Genomic DNA, 23,446 nt, shown 5'->3' with positions numbered 1-23,446 from the left:
AAAATGTGATACCCATCTCTGGAACCGGAATCCGAGATGTTTTATTGGTGGCAGAGAAGTCCCAAGAAGAAAAGGGGATTTTAAGTTCTTACGCTGACTCCATCTAGGTATGTCTCAACCTGAAGGACCAAAAACCATATCGAGGCCAGACCCGGTCCAAGGAGTGTTGGTGGCATAATCATAGGACCCGGGGAAAAAAACAAAAAAAAAACCCCGGAACACTATCTCCACTGTATCAACAGATCCCAAAAGGCCAAGTTACGATTATTGCAAGCTCTAGCCATGTCCACCTTTGATGTTTCATATAAAGACGTGAGCCAGTCCGAATATATTGGAACAGGTTTTTCCACCCACCGTATGCAAATCTGCCTTCTAGCCAACAAAATGGCATAAAACAGAAAAGATCTCGCTCTACCAGAAATACTGTCCTCTAAATCAAAGATGATATGTGGCAATGAAATTACTAATGATGTATTCAAAATGGAATTTAAGGTAGACACCACTTCCTCCCAGAACTGTCCGATGTTGGGGCATTCCATGAACATGTGAATATCTGAAGCTTCTGATAAATTACATTTATTACATTTCTTGTCTGGGAGAAATTTGGAAAATCTCAGCGGTGTTATATAGACCCGATGTGCTGTGAACAGATGGTTACGCCTCAGCCATGATGGCTTCACCACTTTATAGAGGAGCGCAAAAGATCTTAACCATATCTCCTCACATTGAAAGCCAGTTGTCTCTCCCCACAATTCATCTGGAAGGGTGAAATCCCCATCGATTTCCTCCAGAAGCTGCCAATACCAGAAGGCCACCTCCTTACCACCCCTAGGTCTTTCTAGTAGCAGCTGCTCCAGGGAGCTTGATTTCCCAAATAGTACATGTTTGCACCGCTGGGCTCCCCCCCAGCTTTCCAGCTGGATGAATTTAAATCTAGAGAATGCTGGACCTATATGCTCATGTAATTCATCCCAAGAAAGTATTGATCCGTCCACCAATAGCTCTCCCCATCTAGCAATCCCAGCCTCCTCTAATGGAGAAGATAAGCTGTCCCTTAGGCACTCCGGTAAACCCGGGGAATCCCATATGGGAGCGAAATTGGAGTAGTAAGACAGCCCCAATCTTCTTCTAATGGCTAGCCAGACTTTAGCCCATGACTGTATAATTTTTAGCCTTATTTTCTTTAAAAATTTCTGGCTCCCAAATTTATATAGAAATCCATCAGCTGGTAGATTTGCTCCGGTTAACATGGCTTTATACATTGTCCCCTCCAGAAGACTAGATGGTGTTTTTAATAACATCCTGGAGTAGGACAACTGAAAGGCCCATGCGTAGTACACTAAGTCCGGTAGGGCCAGACCCCCCTTCTCCCTTCTCCTCCTCAACCTCTTCCACATGATTCTAGTCGACTTATAATTCCAAATAAAGGAGTTAAACTCTCGCTGACATCTATCCAACATCTTCACATCAAACCCCAAAGGAATGGCACCAAAAATGAATATGAACTTAGGAAGGATAGACATTTTTATTAGGTTTTCTTACACATTAAAATCAATCTAATAGTTGTACTGAGAACCATTGTCTACTTATCATAGTACCTAGTCTCGCTGCTTGAGTTTGCATGCAAGCACTTTAACACCCATAGTAGTGTTTTCATCAGAACGATAAACGGCAGTGCTTCAAACTTGTTGCTGCTAGGGTCCCCTATAGTGGCTGTTCCCTACTTTGTCTTGTTAATGGAATAATTTTATTTAGCTTGGCAGTTTCATCTTGCACATTAACTTTTTTCAAAGCACATTCTCGTACTTGGGTACCATATTTGATTGAAAACCATTGTCCACTTAGCATAGCACCTACCACCCCTGCTGCAATTTGCACCTAAGCACTTTCACTTCTGTAGTGGTATTTTTAGGAGAACGTTAATCAGCAGTACTAAAACTTTTTTGGGGCTTGATCAAGTCATTGCCAGTCTTTTTATTTCCTGTATTGGGCACTTTTTATTTTAATAGATAGGAAGGGCTAAAGGAAAATGTAAAGGCCCATAAATATGAGGTTTTATGGCTGAAATAGATCTATGATTTGTATGTTTTCTTCTTATTGTTTGGTATTGTGTATTGTGCTATGCTTATAGTTTTAGGTGACTAATAAACAATATATACATATATATTAAAAAAAAATGCAAGTTACTCAGCTCCTCCCTCCAAAACATGAATAAATGTTTTCCTTAGCCAGGTGCCTCCACAGAAGGACGGCAACGCCAAGCTGGGTCTGGTGGAGTTCCATATTCTGTGGACAAAGGTGCAGCGGTGGCTGGTAAGTTGGCTGGCACCAGTAATCAGGGGCGAGTGATGGGTGAGTGCATCCAGTGTCTCCTCAAGACGACCAGCGGGGAGGTGAGGGAGAGTCTGGACACTCTCGGTGTGTAGTGACTGCAAAATGGACACTGCTTATCTTCCGAATGGTGAGGGCTGGAAGGAAGGATCTCTTAGAGGGGCAGATGTGTAATGAGATGAAGAGACGCTTGTAGGGAGACAGGAAGGGTATGGATAAGCAGAAGTAAGTCATGAAAATAGAGGGCTAGGTAAATGGATACCCTGAATGGTGGAAGGCTCTGCAAGGGATGGTGGTGTCTGGACAGTGATGCAGAGAGAGAAAGTAAAGTGGTCCCAACACTGTCTAGGCTTTCTGGTGTGATCAAATCGCCCTGCATCATGGTGAATCCCACAAGATTGAAGTCAAAGGCCCGGTAAGGTGTTGTGAACTTGCAAAGGCACAGCTACCCCTGAAGACACTAGAGACATTAACTGTGAACTAGGCAGATTGGCTAACATCCCTGCAGGCACCACAGCTGCCCGACATCCCTGCAGGCACAGCAGCTGTCCGACATCACTGTGGGCACCACAACTAGCTGACATCTCTGCAGGCACCAGAGCTAGTCCACATCCCTGCAGACATCACAGCTGGCCGACATCCATGCAGACACCACATCTAGTCGACATCCCTGCAGACACCGCAGCTGGCCAACATCCCTGCAGACATCACAGCTGGCCGACATCCATGCAGGCACCACAGCTGGCCAACATCCCTGTAGACACCACAGCTGGCCAACATCCCTGCCGACACCGCAGCTGGCCAACATCCCTGCAGACATCACAGCTGGCCGACATCCATGCAGACACCACATCTAGTCGACATCCCTGCAGACACCGCAGCTGGCCAACATCCCTTCAGACATCACAGCTGGCCGACATCCATGCAGGCACCACAGCTGGCCAACATCCCTGTAGACACCACAGCTGGCCAACATCCCTGCAGACACTGCAGCTGGCTAACATCCCTGCAGACAACATAGCTGGCTGACATCCATGCAGGCACCACAGCTGGCTGACATCCATGCAGGCACCACAGCTGGTCGACATGCCTGCAGGCACCACAGCTGGTCGACATGCCTGCAGGCACCACAGCTGGTCGACATGCCTGCAGGCACCACAGCTGGTCGACATGCCTGCAGGCAGCACAGCTAGCTGACACCCCTTCAGGCACCACTCCTGGCCGATATCTATCTCTTTTGGAACCACGACTGGCTGACATCTCTTCAGGCTCTGGCTTCTAATGGTGAAATACTGTAATGCACCAGGACTCAGACTAGTGGCTTGTGTTCCACGTGTGATTAGTATCCAGTTGGCAAAGTGCCAAATTTCTTGCTTTTAGTTTCTATGAGCGAGGGTGGATTAGAAGCAGTCCACTGATGCCAGTGTGTGGGAGTGTGATTGTTGCAGTGGTGCTTGAATAATTTTTAGAGAGGGTGTGCTTCCATCAATGCTGTATCACTGAAGTCATAGGGATTGTGAAGTCATAACTTCACACAAAGTGTAGCAGATGTGTTCAGCAGGAGAGTGAAAGGGGTATAGCATGTACCTGGTGGTGTATTTTAGAACACACAGTCACAAATATATCACTAAAGCGTGGTGTGGTAGAACACTTATTTATAGACAGCACATTTTCTGTTGGAATGGCCACTAAATTTGTACTGACATCCAGTTTTACTCATAATTCTATAGAGCACACATATAATAATACACGGAAATCAGGTTTTGGCAAATCTTTATCATTTGCGTATCAAAAGACAAGTATCTTTATTTGTTTCCATCTTATTAAAATCATTGCTTTCATCACTAATTCTGAATGTATAAAAACATTTGCCTTGTGTACTTTCCTAATGGGTGATATATTTTGAGATATCTGTGTAGTCCATTTACAGGTATTTGCCTGGTGTTGTGTTTTAAAATATAATTGATTTCCTACTGCCTTTCCTTTCAAACTCCCTGTCCCCCAGTAAGACGGTCACATAGCTCACTTTAAAAAAATACTCTCACTTTGGAGCCGAAAAAAGAAATGTAAACACCAATCTCCATACTAAAAGATTGAACAGCAGTGTGTCAGAAGACATAGGCTGACATTTGACCGTTGTCATTCAAAACACACAACAAATATGTCAAGATAGAACACAATTTAAATAACTCTTTATTGCTTATTCATCTTCTGAACTCAAGCATGGCTATTTTGGGGGTGCTGGGGCACTTGCACATCCCTACTTCCAGCGCCTACGGCTGATGGGTGTGGGGCTAGAAAAGAAGGGTGCTAGTGAATGAGTAGGGCGTGGGGTCTTCAGAGATGGGTTAAATGTTAGAAGGAATACGGGGGGAAGAAGGATTATTCCCCTCCCAACATTTCTCTGACCACACCCCAGTGTAATGACCCGATTTTTGCCAATAAACAGGTCATGCAGGCACATTCCCCATTGGGACCCAAAAAATACTATATTCTACAATACTTACCCAAGGTTGGAATAAAACTAACACTTATACTTTGTCACCTGCTGAGAAAACTTTTACAATAACAATTTTCCTGACGACAAGCGCTGCGCATGAGGCAATTAGCCGATCCTCTCTGCCACAGAATACTCACCTAGGAAAAACCACATTCAACAGGCACAGTACCTCTCAACACAAGGAAAAGAAACCGATTGGTACATTTTGGAGTGGATTTATTAGTAAATAATTAGAATTTGCACATCACTTGCCAGGAGTAGAACAACTTCCTATACCACAATTACCTGCTAGAAGGGAATTCACCCATCCTTCTACAACAAACTACTTGGCCAAGAAGAGTCCACACCTCCTGCTACAAGGAAAAGGTGAATTGGTATATCTGGGATATATATATTTATTAGTGCATGATACACGGTAGGCCAAGCTGCACCATTTCTAGCCAACAATCAACTAACAATTAGAAGATTACTAAACGCAATCAGGAATATATATGTAGAAGTATATTTATACAAGTATGGTACCTGAAAACAGAAGAAGATAGTAAGCAAGAACAGTAGGAAAATTAGAGGTTAGTGGAACACCTCACCACTGTCTGTTCATCCTCTTTTCACTTCGCCAGAGGGGAGTCCGGTTCTCCGGCCGAACCAGGAGACAATGGCAACAATATACGCCCCAACGCCACAGCTGCACGTCTGCCCTGTGCTGAACTTCCACCGAAGAGAACCCAGACACCTCCTTTAGTACCAGTGGAAACATAAGACGAAGCTTCTGTGAGCCTCGCCCCTTTTCTCATCAGAGTCCGTACCACTCCACACCAAGGCTTCAGCTTCAGCTGGCCAGGCATCTGTTATTGCTTCAGAGCAGAGCGAGCACATTCCTGTGACAAGAACGAGTTTTCTCTGGTCTGTAAAGTGTGAAAAACAAGTGAAAAGGAAAACATGGCCTCCTCACCTAGTGAAGCTCAGAAAATGGCGACAGCTCAGAAAATGGAGTCGCATAAGCCTCTATTCACGCAAAAGAGCAAAATTAGTATGCAAGATGACATGAGAGCATGTCAAAGGCCATAGTAAGCACTGCCGTTAAGCAAGATAAAGTCAGAAACAGAAAGGGACATATTCAAACCCTACTTTGTAACTTATTCTTACTAGGCAGGCCTACACATCACTATATTATGCTAAAACATTCTAAATAAGACTGAGATGGTGATGGGCGACGGTCATTATCAAGCTATTTATCCACATAAATGGCACATTCATTATATTCCACCCATGACCATCGTCCAACACCATCAAACATACACAACATTTAAACAGTATGCAAATCATCTCTGGAATAATAAGAAACATAACCTACAGAGTGGGCGAAAGCAATTCTAGGACGGATCATTTTAAAAAGACTAGGCACACATTGAATGCAACAGCAAAATGCAATTAGAAAACAAATGACTAAGAGTGCACCACCCAAGGTAGAATGAAGCATACCAAAATCAGGTAGACAGTACCACCCAAAAAGCCAGTCCCACCACCCTTTATCAATGTTCTGTCGAACTTCAGATGACAATTTATGCTAAGCCGTAATATGAGACTGAATGGATCTAAAGTGGTCAGAAAGATTAAAGCAACATAACCCATCAAAATCAGAACAGCCATGGTCATGTTTCAGCAGCAAATAAGCAATTGCAGCCCTATTCTGCAAAATAGCTTGTCGTGCACCACGCATGTCAAGCACAAATTCAGAATAAGCTATTAAGGTGTGGTTAATAGATTTAACCATAAGACAAGCCAATCTACTAATAGCTCTAGCTTTATAAATTGACAGTCCAGGAATCCCTACAATTGAAGCAGCTAAACTGATATATTCAGATTTAGACAACAGAATGACATTAGACCACATCAAAGCCAGTATACACTTAATCCCTCAGTATCCAACATGGAGCACATGTGTGCACCACAACCCACAACAATGCACCTCGATATCCCACACCTTCTATTCTTGGCAAGACTATTCTACTGAAAGACAGCAAGATTACAGGACAAAAGAGAAGCAGGCATATGCAAGACCATCTTACATTAAGGCTAGAGTAACATAACACACTAAAGTCAGTACACAATGGTGGTGGAGGGTCATCATAGGGTGTCAGACCACAAAAGTGTCTCATTCACTACACCCAGCATGTGATCTGACCACATATTCATCTTCTTTTCAGAATATATTCCTACAGTACGACCGGGATAGATCTGGCACTATGAGCTCCTACGAGCTGCGGACAGCGCTGGAGACAGCCGGTGAGTGGGATGGGGTACAAGGGGCGGAGTCCATGAGGTAAAACCATGGCACCTTGCACAGAGATGTTTTAAGGCCTGGGCAAAGTGGGCATTGCCCAGGGTTCCCATCTTTCCAGGGCCCCCTGAGAAGATGGACTTTCTCTCTCTTTGACATCGGTCTCCTCTGTGTCTATCCCTGCCCCTCCCCCTTTTTCTGTCTACATTTACCTCTGAGTTTCTCCATCTGTCCAGTGCCATCCTAGGGATTTTTGAGTCACAGAAAAAGACAGATTTATTTATATGATCCTGTTTCTTTAATTTTAACATACAGATAGATAGATAGATAGATAGACAGATAGACAGATAGACAGATAGACAGATAGACAGATAGATAGATAGATAGATAGATAGATAGATAGATAGATAGATAGATAGATAGATAGATAGATAGATAGATAGATAGATAGATAGATAGATAGATAGATAGATAGATAGATAGATAGATAGATAGATAGATAGATAATGTTCTGGCATCTAGCGGACTTGAAATAGTGGGAAATGGGTAATAACAATTCACTTTTTTAACCAAATATGTCTGGGTCCCCCAAAATCTTTATTGCACACCAGGTAACACATTTAAGGTAAACACCTTGTGTAACTATGAGAAATATGTGCAACACTGTCCAGCTAATTCTGGGTCTGCAAGGTGCCTGCTTTTATATTAATCCAGGAATAAATGCATTGACCGAGTCATCCGCGCTTTCTGGGTCTGAAGAGGAGTCCTACCCCCGGCAGAGTATGGAAGCATTACTGTTGAGCAATACCCGGCACCCCCCTGCCTAGAGGGTTGTGACTGGCGACTGTGGAAAGGAACATGTTGTGCAGTGATGCATTAACGTATATTATTAAAAAACAGGAATGTTGAGCGCTCCACTGAAGACAATGGAGTGTCTCCGGGCCACTAGTGGCTGTTAGAGACCTTCTACTACTCCAATGTTTGTCTTTCTTGTTCTTCCCTTTTAATTTAGAACTTTCTTCCCTCACAGGGGGAAAGGTTCTAATAGCATTATAACCCTTCTGCAGCTTGGGCCTATGACTCTGGTTCAGGGTCTTTAATGACTGTTGTATCCCTCAACAAAGGGCTGTAATGCTATATTAGTTGCTTACACGCTTTCAGTTCAGGCGTTAACTACTATTTGCCTGCTTTCTAAACCCCTGTACTTGGAGTGAAAATATGGAATAGGAATATGAAGCAGGCAGAGACAAATGTCTGTATGTTGGCGGGGAGAATAGCTTCATACCAGGAACATTCAACACTACTTAATTACTGTTTAGCACTTTTCAACTACTTTTTCGTGTCACTGTTTAGTATTAAATGGCACGTCTTAAAAAAACAATTCACATGATACATGTCCCTCTACACAAGCAATGAGTTTTACCTTCCCTCGATCGGAAATAATATTTGTTGTTCTTCTTTCTGTTGTATGGGATTTGCATATGTCTTAACATTAACCCCCGTAAGTACGTTTTATAAGTTGTGCAAATAGAACATGTGTGGTTTTTTGTACCGCCTGCTCTCTTAGGAGCTCAATGTAAATTGTATTTGCTCCGGTTTGTGCACAGGCAGCTAAGTTACCACCGGCTTTAGATGGTGGTAATGACCAAGCATAAGAATGTATACGTGGAAATTCCAAGGGAAAAGCAGGTTTACAACAGCTTGCAATGAGGTCATAATTTGGGAAACCACACACCATACTCACCATTCTGGGTCTAAACAACCCAGGGAATGTTTCCGAAACAAGTGCACATCAGAAACTACCAGTATCAGCTATAAAAGTGTATTCTGTTACCATTATTCACAAACAAGGCATTAAAACATAAAGACAGCAATTCATAAATAAAAGTAAACAAGGCTCATGAATCCACAAACACCACATACTCGGGCCTGTAAGTCTGACGTTTGCAATATGTAGGTAGTTAGGATAATAAATCAAGGTCATATTTGCCTGTTTTTCACTGCTTTTCATAGGAATGTTCTGTCTCCATAGTATTTACTACTGAACCATCATCATTGGTTGAATTGATCCGAGTCTGCAGGTTTGCATTCCTAAAGTGCATGCTAATGCTAAAATGTGTTTGTGCCTGTGCAGTTTGTGCAGTCCACAAATCAGAAGTGCAGGATTGATTGACAGGATCGATCATCGCTTGAACCGAACGTACGCGCATCTTTAAAGACCAGCCCTTCGGGGGGCAAAGTTCATTCTATGTTTACCGCAGTCCGAATCCTGACTTTATCGTGTGGGAATCATTAGGCCATGAAAGAAACATCTTGGACCAAGGACACATTTGTAAAGATATATAGGCCCATGCAGAGAATTTAGCAATTTACATTTACAAAGCTTCGCATTGGACTACGGATTGGCCAAAAGCTTTCTTTAGGCTCTGTTTCTCCATAGAATTGATAGAGTATATCCTTGTCCTTCTCCCCACTCCCCCCGCCCCCATATAACTTTACTTGTATGTTGAACATCTGGTCGAGATATTCTGCAAGGCAGGTAGAGGCTTCCTCCACTATGAGGTCAGTACACAGCTGTACCGCAAGACTGATAGCACGGAAGACACGGACAATCTGTCCCAATGCCCATGGACTCAAGCTCATGGAAATTAAACTCCAAAAGACTGAATTCCTGCTAATATCCCCTGAAATCTCTAAATCTTGAAGGTTCTCCCACCTGGTTGCATCACTAAACTACAGGCCTTTAATATCTTCCCCAAGATTGTGAATTCAGCAAAATTCGAAGGCATCACGTTGGATTGATCCCTCAATCTTAATCTTCATATCAAAGAAATCTCTTAAGTTTTTGGATTTCAACCAAAGCTGCTTCCAAGTACCAGACCACTCATTCCAAAGAAGACTTCGAAGCTGCTGTACATGACCTGGTATATTTACAACAAGGGGTGGTGAGGGACAGAGTCTCTGAATTAAGCAGAAAGCTCTCACCCAGTCAAGAGATCAGGGCTAGATCCAACACCGTTTTTTAGCTCACTGCACCATCCCAGTTTCAGAACCTGGCTGTATGCAAATTAGTCTGTTCCTGTCCCAGTGCATGATGGGAACAGGGCAAACCAAACTACAAAAGCCAATTCTTACACTGGGAAGGAAACAAGCTCCCGGGGACCGGTTTCTGGCATTACAGCCGTCTTCGGCCCGGTTTGCTTGAATCCTGATGGTGCAATGAGCAAGGGTCTCACATCTGAGAATACCCTTCCACGCTTAGGGTGGACAAAAATATTTACAACAAGGGGTGGTGAGGGACAGAGTCTCTGAATTAAGCAGAAAGCTCTCACCCAGTCAAAAGATCAGGGCTAGATCCAACACCGTTTTTTAGCTCACTGCACCATCCCAGTTTCAGAACCTGGCTGTATGCAAATTAGTCTGTTCCTGTCCCAGTGCATGATGGGAACAGGGCACACCAAACTACAAAAGCCAATTCTTACACCCCCTTTTCTGAATCGTTTTTGGCCACTATAGGTGTGGCAGGGTATACTCAGACATGAGTCCCTTGCTCACTGCTCCATCAGGATTCAAGCAAGCCGGGCCGACGAGGCTGCAATGCCAGAAACCGGTCCCCGGTAGCTTGTATCCTTTCTGGTGAAGAATTGGCTTGGTAGTTTGGTCTGCCCTGTTCCCATGATGCACTGGGCCAGGGACAGACTAATTTGCATATAGCCAGGTTCTGAGCTGGGATGGGGCAGTGAGCTAAATAACGGTGATGGATCAAGCCCTGATCTTTGGACTGGGTAAGAGTGGTCTGCTTAATTCAGACACTCTGTTCATCACCACCCCCTTTTCTGAATCGTTTTTGGCCACTATAGGTGTGGCAGGGTATACTCAGACATGAGTCCCTTGCTCACTGCTCCATCAGGATTCAAGCAAGCCGGGCCGACGAGGCTGCAATGCCAGAAACCGGTCCCCGGTAGCTTGTATCCTTTCTGGTGAAGAATTGGCTTGGTAGTTTGGTCTGCCCTGTTCCCATGATGCACTGGGCCAGGGACAGACTAATTTGCATATAGCCAGGTTCTGAGCTGGGATGGGGCAGTGAGCTAAATAACGGTGATGGATCAAGCCCTGATCTTTGGACTGGGTAAGAGTGGTCTGCTTAATTCAGACACTCTGTTCATCACCACCCCCTTTTCTGAATCGTACATGAGCTAGTGACAGGCAGCTCAGATAGAATATAGGAACTGCCTACATCCTGTAGAGACCACCCAAAAGCCATCCTCCACTCTAAAGCCAAGCTGAATGAGCACCGATTGTGAAAACTCATCAGAGTCCTCAAAGGCAGAAATGCTGTTTCTCACATGAGAAATGTATCATTTATGGGAAATGATTTTAAATGTTGTCACACTCTATATGGTCCATGATTAGTAATTAAATATTCCCTTTTCACGTTGTCATTCTCCAAATCCGAAAAACAGACTTACCTATCCACCGATCAAATTACTTTCATATTTCACTATACTAATTCAACACTAATCCTGATGGGTTCCGGAGTAGCTACTCGCCAAAAAAGCGTTTCAACGCCTCGTCAGCGGTAGTAAGTGCTATATAATTGCAATTACAACAATACAATACAGTATGGTCGATGAGTCGAAATTAAATGTTCCCTTTTCAATCCAGCAAAATCAGACCTGTCTAAGGCTCGTCTGCCTCGAGGCCTCGCATCGCTGCACTCTTCCTCTTTCCCTCTACGTCTACTGTCACTGTGCTCTCACTCACTCCTTCACACTCTTGCTTTTACCTGTGTTTTGTGCTGTCTTTTGTGCTCATACTTGGCTTCTGTGCCCGTTTGTCTATTATGCCTGTTTGTCTTTTGTGCTTTGGCTCCTGTGCTCCTTTGTGCTTGGCTTTAGTGCCCATTTGTCTTTGAGTGAGTTGGCTTGTGTGCCTGCCTTATTGATATGCCCAGTCTTTTGTGCCCATTTTTCTGCTCTTTTCTAGTCTTTTTGAGTCCCTATATGTGCCTGTTTTTGTTGCCTTGACATGTATCTACTAACTGCTTTTTCTGCTTCTTCTCGCCTCCCTTCAGGGACTCCCCCTAAATACCTCTCCCGCTCTTTTCCCACTTTCCCTTTCCACTCTTCTATCCCCTCTCTTTACCTGTTCTCCAGCTCATCCATAGCCCCACTCCCCTGAACTCCTTCCCCTCCGAGGACCCACCTAATGGCGGATATTGCACAGCAGGTGCTCCGCTGGTGGGCCAAAGGCCCAGTGACACGGACATCGCTGCCCCTACTCCACATGGCATCGCACAGGAGGACTCATCCATAATCCTCCCTCCACAAACATCTCACCCTCCATCACCTGTATTCTCCTCAACACCAGATCTCCCTGCAAATACATCACCGAGGTCTGGGACCTCATCCACACACATTACCTGGACATCCTCTTTCTTGTTTTTTTTTCCTTTTTTTAAACTGTTTTTATTGGGTTTTTTTCCTTAACATGAGATAATATAATAACAACATTTGTCATGTATAAATTCACACATTTTAGCCATGAGATAGATGTCGTTCTTTCCTGACGAGATCAGTCCATGGCGTAATAAGATGTTCTCAAAGTCTATAATGTCTTTGCGGCTTTCTTTCCCCACTCATAAGATAGTACAACAAGGCATACATTAATTGATCGGGACATCGGTTACAGTGACACATGTGTCATGAGGGTGGGCTGTGTTACTTGTCAGGACATCGGTTCCACAATCACCAGAGAAAGGCCTGTGAGTCATATTTCTCGGATTGCCGAAGGAGAGGAGGAGGGGATAATGAAATGATGGTGTAGGATGCGTGGAGTGGAGCGCACGTAAAGAGTGCCTGGTAATATCTCTATGACTCTAGTGCATGGGTACTCACAAACTTTCTCTCGGGGGCCAAATTTACAGTGTGGTTTGTGGCTGAGGGCCGCACCGGTGGGGGCGGGGTCAGAGGGGGAGGAGCGGGGCTAAAGCAAACAAAATTTGTGACCATGAGGTTAAACACAGGTCCCTGCAGCAGACACCTTCGTCCACTGAGCCACAAGACCTAGCATACACACATCTTTCTCTCTCTCCATCCTTCTCTCTCTCTCCCTCTCTCTCTTTCTCTCCCTCCCTCCCTCCCTCTCTCTGTGTCTCCCTCCCTCTCCCTCCCTCTGTGTCTCCCTCCCTGACTCTGTGTCTCCCTCCCTCACTCTGTGTCTCCCTCCCTCCTGGTGTGTCTCCCTCCCTCTATATCTCCCTCCCTCCCGGTGTATCTCCCTCCCTGTCTCCCACTCTCCCTCAGTGTCTCCCTCCCTGTCTCCCACTCTTTGTTTCCCTCCCTCCCTCTGTGTCTCCCTCCCTTCCTCTGTGTCTCCCTGTTATGACCAGATTCTCAGACCAGCTAGAACCAGCTCACTGAGCAACACCAACCTGGCCAAAACGTAACCACCTCCCTCCTCAGGACCCATCTATCCAGGCACCTGGGTACCTACCTGAGGATGGGGAACTCGCAATATACAAGCTCATATCATCAGAAACACCACTAAATCTATAGGGATTACTAGGAATACTCACTGATTACTAAGGACGTCCATGCCTTACACCACACTCATACCTCATAGTCTCGCGACCACATGGGTCTAGACTAATCTACCCTGGGGCAGTTCTGATTATTTATCATTACACACTGATTACCATCAGTGCTCACTCGACACGCAATACGGCGTGCCATACACACTGAGCTGCAGCCCCAGTGCTCTCTTTTTATCTGGTCCACAATCCGGCGGACCTACACATCAGGCTTCCACCTGAAGCTCTCACTAACGCCACTTTCCCTAGAGGCGATCTCATTACACACCGTATCCCCCCGGTGCTCTCTCAAGCCACAATCTTGCGGGTATACACACTGACCACAATCAGTGCTCTCACTAACGCCGCTACACAACGACGATCACTTTCCTATGAATATCTTCAGCTCTCTCTCTCTCTATGTTGGGAAGTCTCTCTCACTATTCACTAAAGGTTCGCTACTACAATAATATTATGGGATGGCCGAATCACTTAGTGTATGTCTATTTTCCTAGCCCAAGGGCTCCTCTCTCTCCCTAATTATTCAGTGGCTACTTACCGGATCAGGGGCAGCATCTGTTCTGGCTGTAACACCTGACTAGAAGGAAAGGTTACCTGTGCTTTAAGAACAAGAGACACACACTGTATGCAAGAGTTATTCCTTGATTTAAAAGCTCCTATTTCCTTTTGATCCATCAGTTGCTAAAGCATCTGGTTATAAGAAAGGCTAGCTTTATCATAAGAATAACACATGCACACTGGTTCCCTAAGAACTGGGGTATCTTTATTACAATAACAATAGAATACACATACACAAATCTGCGGGGTCTCTGTAACTAACAGGAACTGTAACACACCGCTGAAAGAAAAGGATTAGACATATAATATAAGGACAAGGTTAATATTTGAAAAGTAAGGAACAATATCACCTAGGGAGTATGAAGTCTTGCTCTAGCTGTGATCTGGGCTTCTCTCTCGTCTGTGCCTTAACTTCTAGTCAGATTCTCTCCTGCACTCTTGGACACACATCTGCGCTGATCACTTTGCACTGGACTCCTCTCCCCCACGGACTCTCTCCACCTTCCAACTTCACTCTAATGGTTTCTGCCGCTCTGATAATCGTTCGTTCCACTAGCTTCTTCACTCTATCTTATTGTCTCCATGCCAATGTCCAATTCACTCCAGCTGCTCCCACAGATTAATCCACGATATAACTTCAGTCTCTTCTAAAAGGCATTACTTCAGACTCCAGCTATTCACAACTCCTCCTGATAAGTAACTGCTTCTGACTGCTTCCTTCAGTTCCAGCTCACTGACTGTCTGTCTGTCTTCTCTCTGTTCCAAGCATCTTCTGTCTCTTCTCCTCCTGCAACTCCACTCCTCTCCTCTGCTCCAATTCAGCATAAACTCTTTCTGATTCTCCACTCCTTCTGCAACTCCAGCTCAACTCCTTCTCGCTCGAACTCTCTCCAGCTCAAGCTCTTTCTGCAACTCCAACTCAACTCACTAACTCCGCCTCTGAACTTCACTATTATAGAATGCTGTTTCCTCATGGAAAGTTCCAACCATCAGCCTCCTCCCACCAGGTCCATGCACCGGGCTCCTTGCTCTAGACGCTCCCACAGTGATCAACTGCTTATTTCGTCTAGAGACCTGAGCCCAGAGACACTTCTTGATTAGATTCAGCTCTGGCCGGTTCTCTCCGGTTCACTTAGGACGAACAACAGCTCAAAACCAAAATATTACCTTTCCCCTTCAAGCATCTCAGCTCTGCAGGGATAGAAAGCAAAATGGAGTCTCTCTAGTAGTTCTGGGCCTTGTAGGCCTGAGAAGGATGAAATAACCCTTAGCTCTGTCAGAGTACCTACACAAACCATACCAATGTGTAATATAAAGTCAGGACCACAGGATCCACCCTCTACTATAGGCAGGATAATGAAAGGACACATAATTATGTCAAAGCCGATAGGCAATAGATGGATTAGAGTCAAGAATAAGGGACCTATCATCATATAAAGCAGCTATCCTCTTCTAGGTCTGGAAAAAGGGCTTAAAAGGGCCAACACAAGGTAAGAATACAGACCATAGGTGTGAGCAAGCTTAAAGTCTTCATCACTCCCAAATAGAGCCAAAAAACCTGTCAAGACATTCCACCCTAGACTTTATCTTGCGAACATCTATAAACAACAAACAATAAAACAAACATCAACATAATCTATCAACAAAACCAAAAACCAAAAGAACTCTCTAAAATAAATGACAACTGAAGGAAATTCCACCTAAAACTTGATGTAGGGAATACAAATCTAACAACCAACTAAAAACAAATCAAAGCACCCTTGACCTGAATGCTGAAACGTATCTAAGATTGATCTGATAACAACAGAAACCAACCAAAGCACCCTCGAACTAAATGTGCCTCAACTTCTAGTGATAACTGATGAAATCTATTGATGTAGGGACATGTTTGTGGAATGAAAACAGCAAGGGGTCTAAATGGGGCCTACCTACGTCGGTCAACTTAAGAATTAAATGTGCCTCAACTTCTAATGATAACTCATGAAATCTATTGGTGAAGGGCCATGTGTGTGGAATACAAATAACAAGGGGCCTAAATGAGGCCTACCTACTTTGGTCAACTTAAGAAAGAATTTGGTAAAATCTGACAAATAAACATGACAAAGGGTCCTCAAGGTCTGGGCAACTATTACTAATAGATGTAGGACATAACCTGACTAAAAGACACACCTCCCAAGACAACTTAAAGTCTAGGGTAACCACCCTTGGAACTAATCCCACTGTTCTAATTAAGAGTTGATGAATCAAAGTGAAAGTGTAATAACAGGAAAATAAGGATAACCCCATTCCTACAAAATAGCTGGTGTAGCACTATGCATATCAAGCAATAAGTCAAAGAAAATTATCTAAGTGTGGTGCATATATTGTTTAGCACCTAGTTCCTCACTGTATCACACTGTGGAACACGTGTGCACCATCATTTCTTTCTCTTCCATTGGCAAGACTGTTTTGCAGAAAACAGGAAAACTATGAAATAGGTGAAAGATAAACAAGTGTATCAATAATGAAATGGCATAGCATACTAAAAGCAAAATATATATGAAATATTTCATTCATGTGGCACTGCATAAACATCAAAACCATGAACAGGACTGTGAGACTCTCTTTTTTTTAAGTGGGCCCTGTATATGGTAACTGCAAAAGTGGCATAATGTCCATCTGAAATAGAAACATGGGAAAAAATGCAATGCTCAAAAATGCATGCCAAGGAATTACTTTTCAGCATTTCATCATTAGGGATCGTAGCACATGACTCGTGCAATACTGTAATTTAGGGTTCAAAAATATATTTTTTTTTCAAAAATTCAGTACTTTTGGCTTTATCAAAAAAGTTCAGGAAATCCAGATCATCGAAATTCTGTCAAGGCAGTCAACTGTGGAAAGACAGTCTGTTGATTCATCAGTGTAGGTCACCACCCTCCAACTTCATCTGTATCCGGTGCCAAGGAAGCACTTCCTCCGATCTGGTCATTAGTCACCAGCTTCCGCCGTTCATCCCCCACCATCCGGTCTGGTCTGGTTCCATATTCCAAAAACAACAAACTAACATAAAAATAAAAACAATAAAGTAAAATAACAAAGGGAGTGGGAGGGGGGTGGGCCGACGCACACACCAAACACCACAACCCAACATCCTGAAACGAAAAAACAAGTATCATTAATCTAGCAAAAATACATTTTCCATTTAAAAAGCACCCCAAGTGCTTTTTATTGTCGAAAGAAACCTCCTAATTTATAAAAGTAATTCTTCCAAATTCAAGGAATAATTTAAATCATATTCTTTTACATTTGTTTGGGCAAAATCCAATTTTGTCATACACAGCCAGAAGGGCCGGGGCCTAGCTACTCCTTACTCATCTGAGAAACAGCCCCTCCCTTCAGAAAGATGTTCGTGCTCAGAGTTTTGAAACCGCTCCAATCAAAATAAGCAGAAGCCGGGCTACAGTGCGATGTAATTTCATCTCATTGCAGGAGCAAGGCTACTGCCAACCATTCTGTCCAAGCATCTCTAATCTCTAGTCAGGGAAGCCTACTGGGCCGACTGTATTTATCTAACTCCAAGGGCCAAGCGTCTGCCAACAAGGAAGAGCGACTTGACCCCCCCTTACATAAACATTTCTCCGTGGAAAGAAATTGAAACATAGCCAAGAATAACAAGCTAGCTCTCTCTGCTCTCAAAAGTTACTCATCCTCCACCCTTTCAAAACTCAGAGCGCGAATAGATGCAGGGCTCATATCAGTCAAGGTCAAAGCAGATGCCATGAAACTGAAAACATTACAGCCTTTCCCAGGGCAGAAGCACTGACCATTATTTTCTAACTAACCGAAGCAGATTTAAACATGGTAAAAAGCAAATTAATAAAGACATATTTTTTGCAACTGAGTCACATGCTAGCATTTTAAAATAATTCTAATATAAAATACTGCTACTGGCTGAAAGGGAAAAATATTAGACCAACATTGCATGCAAACACATTAAATTTTTTCTTTTCGAAAATAACATGTGAAATATTATCAAATTAAAACAAGGGGTAACATGTAATTTTGCATTGCATAACCAAAAATTCATAATTTAGTGTGCAAGCTTTTCTATTCTACCTATGAAAAGGGCCAGATTCATTATTTTTTTTTTAAAATAGCCATGTTTTCTAACTGAGTGGGTTAACTGTCACACGCTATTCTAAAGGGCAGCTTGCATTGGAAAAAATAATAATGTATATTTTCTAGAACACATTTTTTTAAAAGGCACACGGTTGCATTTCACTAATTAAAAGCACAGTCTATGATGGGTCTATTTTATTTTTCTTCTCTTCACAACCGTGAAAGCACAAACCCCTATCTCAATCCGACTGGTTGATTTATAACTTTCCGACCTCTGAGTCAGACACATTAAATCATGTGTTCCAAGGCAAACCCACACAAATTCGTGGACGCATTTCAAATAGAATGTTAAATGAACACAGCTATTCTCTCAATGCAAGATGTTACCATTCTGTCAGCAAGCTGACAAAGCACATAGGCAGACTCAGGAACCAATGAAAAAGCAAATCAAACCATCATCCATCTAAACACTCACTGACTTTTAGTGTCAGCTCACATAACCATGCATGTTAAACAGCATGTTAAAACAAATACTGCCGTCTCAATCCAAGATATTAACCCTTTGGCAGCTCAAACACAATCATTCCCCAATGTCTGCAGTACATGGGAAATTCAAGAACTTATCACTCCACGTTTTCAAATAACACGCGCGCACATCTTCAAAACATTTTCTCCAAGCAGTTGAAAGAGATCCAGCTCTCTCCCGCCTAACGCAACAATAGCATGCTCCCTACAAGCCATATCCACATGGCGCTATTCACAAGCCATATTTACAAGAAAGTCAACAAGTCCAAAAAATGACATGCTCTTCACAAGGAATATATTCAAGGCGCAATTCACAAGGAACACAGCAAGTCAAAATGAGAACATGCACCTCACAAGCCATAATTACATGGCGCTATTCACAAGCCATATTTACAAGAAATTCAACAAGTCCAAAAAATGACATGCTCTTCACAAGGCATATATACAAGGCGCAATTCACAAGGAACACAGCAAGTCAAAATGAGAACATGCTCCTCACAAGCCACATTTACAAGGAGCTATTTACAAGGAACTCCACAAGTCATATTATATTGAACACATTTCACATTGCACAGCATAAGCAAATGCAGCAAGCAATTTAATGGGCAATTTAAAAGCATTTTTCACACACATTTGTACAATTGGATCATCACAAAGATGTAATTGGCTCCCTCATGTAATGTCACCCTTCAAGCCTTACAGTTCAAACACCAAGATGAAAAGCATTTCTTCCACCCTGCATAAGTCAAATGCCATGATGTACTGCAATCTCCTTACACTCCAACTGTTCAAGCCCATAGGCCAATTTTCGTGCCGAGTGCCAACCAACAACAATACAGCGCACACAGGCTACGTAAACAATTCGTGACGCCAGATGTTATGACCAGATTCTCAGACCAGATAGAACCAGCTCACTGAGCAACACCAACCTGGCCAAAACATAACCACCTCCCTCCTCAGGACCCATCTATCCAGGCACCTGGGTACCTACCTGAGGATGGGGAACTCGCAATATACAAGCTCATATCATCAGAAACACCACTAAATCTATAGGGATTACTAGGAATACTCACTGATTACTAAGGATGTCCATGCCCTACAACACACTCATACCTCATAGTCTCACGACCACATGGGCCCATACTAATCTACCCTGGGGCAGTTCTGATTATTTACCATTACACACTGATTACCATCAGTGCTCACTCAAAACGCAATCCGTCGTGCCATACACACTGAGCTGCAGCCCCAGTGCTCTCTTTTTATCCGGACCACAATCCGGCGGACCTACACATCAGGCTTCCACCTGATGCTCTCACTAACGCCACTTTCCCTAGAGGCGATCTCATTACACACCGTATCCCCCCGGTGCTCTCTCAAGCCACAATCTTGCGGGTATACACACTGACCACAATCAGTGCTCTCACTAACGCCGCTACACAACGACGATCACTTTCCTATGAATATCTTCAGCTCTCTCTCTCTCTATGTTGGGAAGTTTCTCTCACTATTCACTAAAGGTTCGCTACTACAATAATATTATGGGATGGCTGAATCACTTAGTGTCTGTCTATTTTCCTAGCCCAAGGGCTCCTCTCTCTCCCTAATTATTCAATGGCTACTTACCGGATCAGGGGCAGCATCTGTTCTGGCTGTAACACCTGACTAGAAGGAAAGGTTACCTGTGCTTTAAGAACAAGAGACACACACTGTATGCAAGAGTTATTCCCTGATTTAAACGCTCCTATTTCCTTTTGATCCATCAGTTGCTAAAGCATCTGGTTAGAAGAAAGGCTAGCTTTATCATAAGAATAACACATGCACACTGGTTCACTAAGAACTGGGGTATCTTTATTACAATAACAATAGAATACACATACACAAATCTGCTGGGTCTCTGTAACTAAAAGGAACTGTAACACACCGCTGAAAGAAAAGGATTAGACATATAATATAAGGACAAGGTTAATATTTGAAAAGTAAGGAACAATATCACCTAGGGAGTATGAAGTCTTGCTCTAGCTGTCATCTGGGCTTCTCTCTCGTCTGTGTCTTAACTTCTAGTCAGATTCTCTCCTGCACTCTTGGACACACATCTGCGCTGATCACTTTGCACTGGACTCCTCTCCCCCACGGACTCTCTCCACCTTCCAACTTCAGTCTAATGGTTTCTGCCGCTCTGATAATCGTTCGTTCCACTAGCTTCTTCACTCTATCTGATTGTCTCCATGCCAATGTCCAATTCACTCCAGCTGCTCCCACAGATTAATCCATGATATAACTTCAGTCTCTTCTAAAAGGCATTGCTTCAGACTCCAGCTATTCACAACTCCTCCTGATAAGCAACTGCTTCTGACTGCTTCCTTCAGTTCCAGCTCACTGACTGTCTGTCTGTCTTCTCTCTGTTCCAAGCATCTTCTGTCTCTTCTCCTCCTGCAACTCCACTCCTCTCTTCTGCTCCAATTCAACATAAACTCTTTCTGATTCTCCACTCCTTCTGCAACTCCAGCTCAACTCCTTCTCGCTCGAACTCTCTCCAGCTCAAGCTCTTTCTGCAACTCCAACTCAACTCACTAACTCCGCCTCTGCACTTCACTATTATAGAATGCTGTTTCCTCATGGAAAGTTCCAGCCATCAGCCTCCTCCCGCCAGGTCCATGCACCGGGCTCCTTGCTCTAGACGCTCCCACAGTGATCAACTGCTTGTTTCGTCTAGAGACCTGAGCCCAGGGACACTTCTTGATTAGATTCAGCTCTGGCCGGTTCTCTCCGGTTCGCTTAGGACGAACAACAGCTCAAAACCAAAATATTACCTTTCCCCTTCAAGCATCTCAGCTCTGCAGGGATAGAACGCAAAATGGAGTCTCTCTAGTTCTGGGCCTTGTAGGCCTGAGAAGGATGAAATAACCCTTAGCTCTGTCAGAGTACCTACACAACCCATACCAATGTGTAATATAAAGTCAGGACCACAGGATCCACCCTCTACTATAGGCAGGATAATGAAAGGACACATAATTATGTCAAAGCCAATAGGCAATAGATGGATTAGAGTCAAGAATAAGGGATCTATCATCATATAAAGCAGCTATCCTCTTCTAGGTCTGGAAAAAGGGCTTAAAAGGGCCAACACAAGGTAAGAATACAGACCATAGGTGTGAGCAAGCTTAAAGTCTTCATCACTCTGAAATAGAGCCAAAAAACCTCTCAAGACACTCCCTCCCTGTCTCCCGCTCTCCCTCTGTGTCTGCCTCCGTGTCTACCTCTCCCTCTGTGTCTCCCTTCCAGTCTCCCACTCTCCCTCTGTGTCTCCCCCTGTGTCTCCCACTCTCCCTCTGTGTCTCCCTTCCAGTTTCCCCCTCTCCCTCTGTGTCTCCCTCCCTGTCTCCCACTCTGTTTCCCTCCCTCCGTGTCACCCTCCCTCCCTTTGTGTCTCCCTCCCTCCCTCCCTCTGTGTCTCCCTCCCTCCCACTGTGTCTCTCTCATTGTCTCCCACTCTCTGTTTCCTTCCCTCCCTCTGTATCTCCCTCCTTGTCTCCCTCCCTCTCTCTGTGTCTCCCTCCCTCCCACTGTGTCTCCCTCCCTGTCTCCCATTCTGTTTTGCTCCCTCCCACTGCGTGACCCTCCCTGTCTCCCACTCTGTTTCCCTCCCTCCCTCTGTGTCTCCCTCCTCCCTCCCTCCCTCCCTCCCTCCCTCCCTCGCTCCCTCCCTCCCTCCCTCTGTGTCTCCCTCCCTGTCTCCCACTCTCTGTTTCCTTCCCTCCCTCTGTGTCTCCTTCCTTGTCTCCCTCCCTCTCTCTGTGTCTCCCTCCCTCCCACTGTGTCTCCCTCCCTGTCTTCCACTCTGTTTCGCTCCCTCCCACTGTGTCTCCCTCCCTGTCTCCCACTCTGTTTCCCTCCCTCCCTCTGTGTCTCCCTCCTCCCTCCCTTCCTCCCTCTGTGTCTCCCTCCCTGTCTCCCACTCTCTGTTTCCCTCCTTCCTGCCCTCTCTCTGTGTCTCCCTTCTCCCTCCCTCTGTGTCTTCGACCCTCCCTCTCTGTCCTCTCACCCGTGTGTGTGTGTCAGCCCGGGTTGAGACAGCTTCCCCGGCCGCACGCACACAGTACTTCGTGGGTCTTTAAAAGACCATTTACATGTTAATTAGGCTTTGTTGAATTTCAACTCTTAGGCCCCTGCAGCTCCCCTCTGACAATCACTGGAATCACCCGGCCCCCACAGAGCACAGTCTGAGTCCAAGCTGCTGCGGCTGTATTTGCAAACACTATTTAATTTATTTAATTTTAAACACAGGTGTCTGCAATGTCTGCGGGCCGCCCAGGAATGCTTGCCGGGCCGCCACCGGCCCGCGGGCCGTACTATAAGTACCCATGCTCTAGTGTCTCTGTGGTGGCATTAGGCGGCTTCTGGGTGTGCGAGGAAGTAAGTTCTGAGAGGGTCCCAAAGATCCCTGGGTCGTGAAGCCAGGCGGAGCAATTCAGCATAGTTAGTCAGTTGTTCCTGGCAGTAAATTAAGTCATTGAGCCAGTCCTGGAACTGCGGTGCTCGTCCCCTGCCCTAACTA

At 44.4% G+C, this 23,446-nt stretch overlaps 1 protein-coding gene across 2 annotated transcripts in view; it reads left to right on the top strand.

Annotated features, from left to right (window-relative positions):
• Window positions 1-23,446, top strand: part of LOC147706797 (calpain-1 catalytic subunit-like) — an 861,968-nt gene that overhangs the window by 819,028 nt on the left and 19,494 nt on the right. For both annotated transcript variants that reach the window (XM_086925930.1, XM_086925929.1), the window contains 2 exons: window positions 2,245-2,313; window positions 7,039-7,117. In XM_086925930.1, coding sequence (XP_086782056.1) covers window positions 2,245-2,313; window positions 7,039-7,117 — 148 coding nt within the window. The remainder of the gene's footprint in view (window positions 1-2,244; window positions 2,314-7,038; window positions 7,118-23,446) is intronic.

This window comes from Lissotriton vulgaris, chromosome 6 (assembly GCF_964263255.1).
Source record: "Lissotriton vulgaris chromosome 6, aLisVul1.2, whole genome shotgun sequence".
NCBI lineage: Eukaryota > Metazoa > Chordata > Amphibia > Caudata > Salamandridae > Lissotriton > Lissotriton vulgaris.
This window is presented reverse-complemented; position numbering and strand designations above follow the sequence as displayed.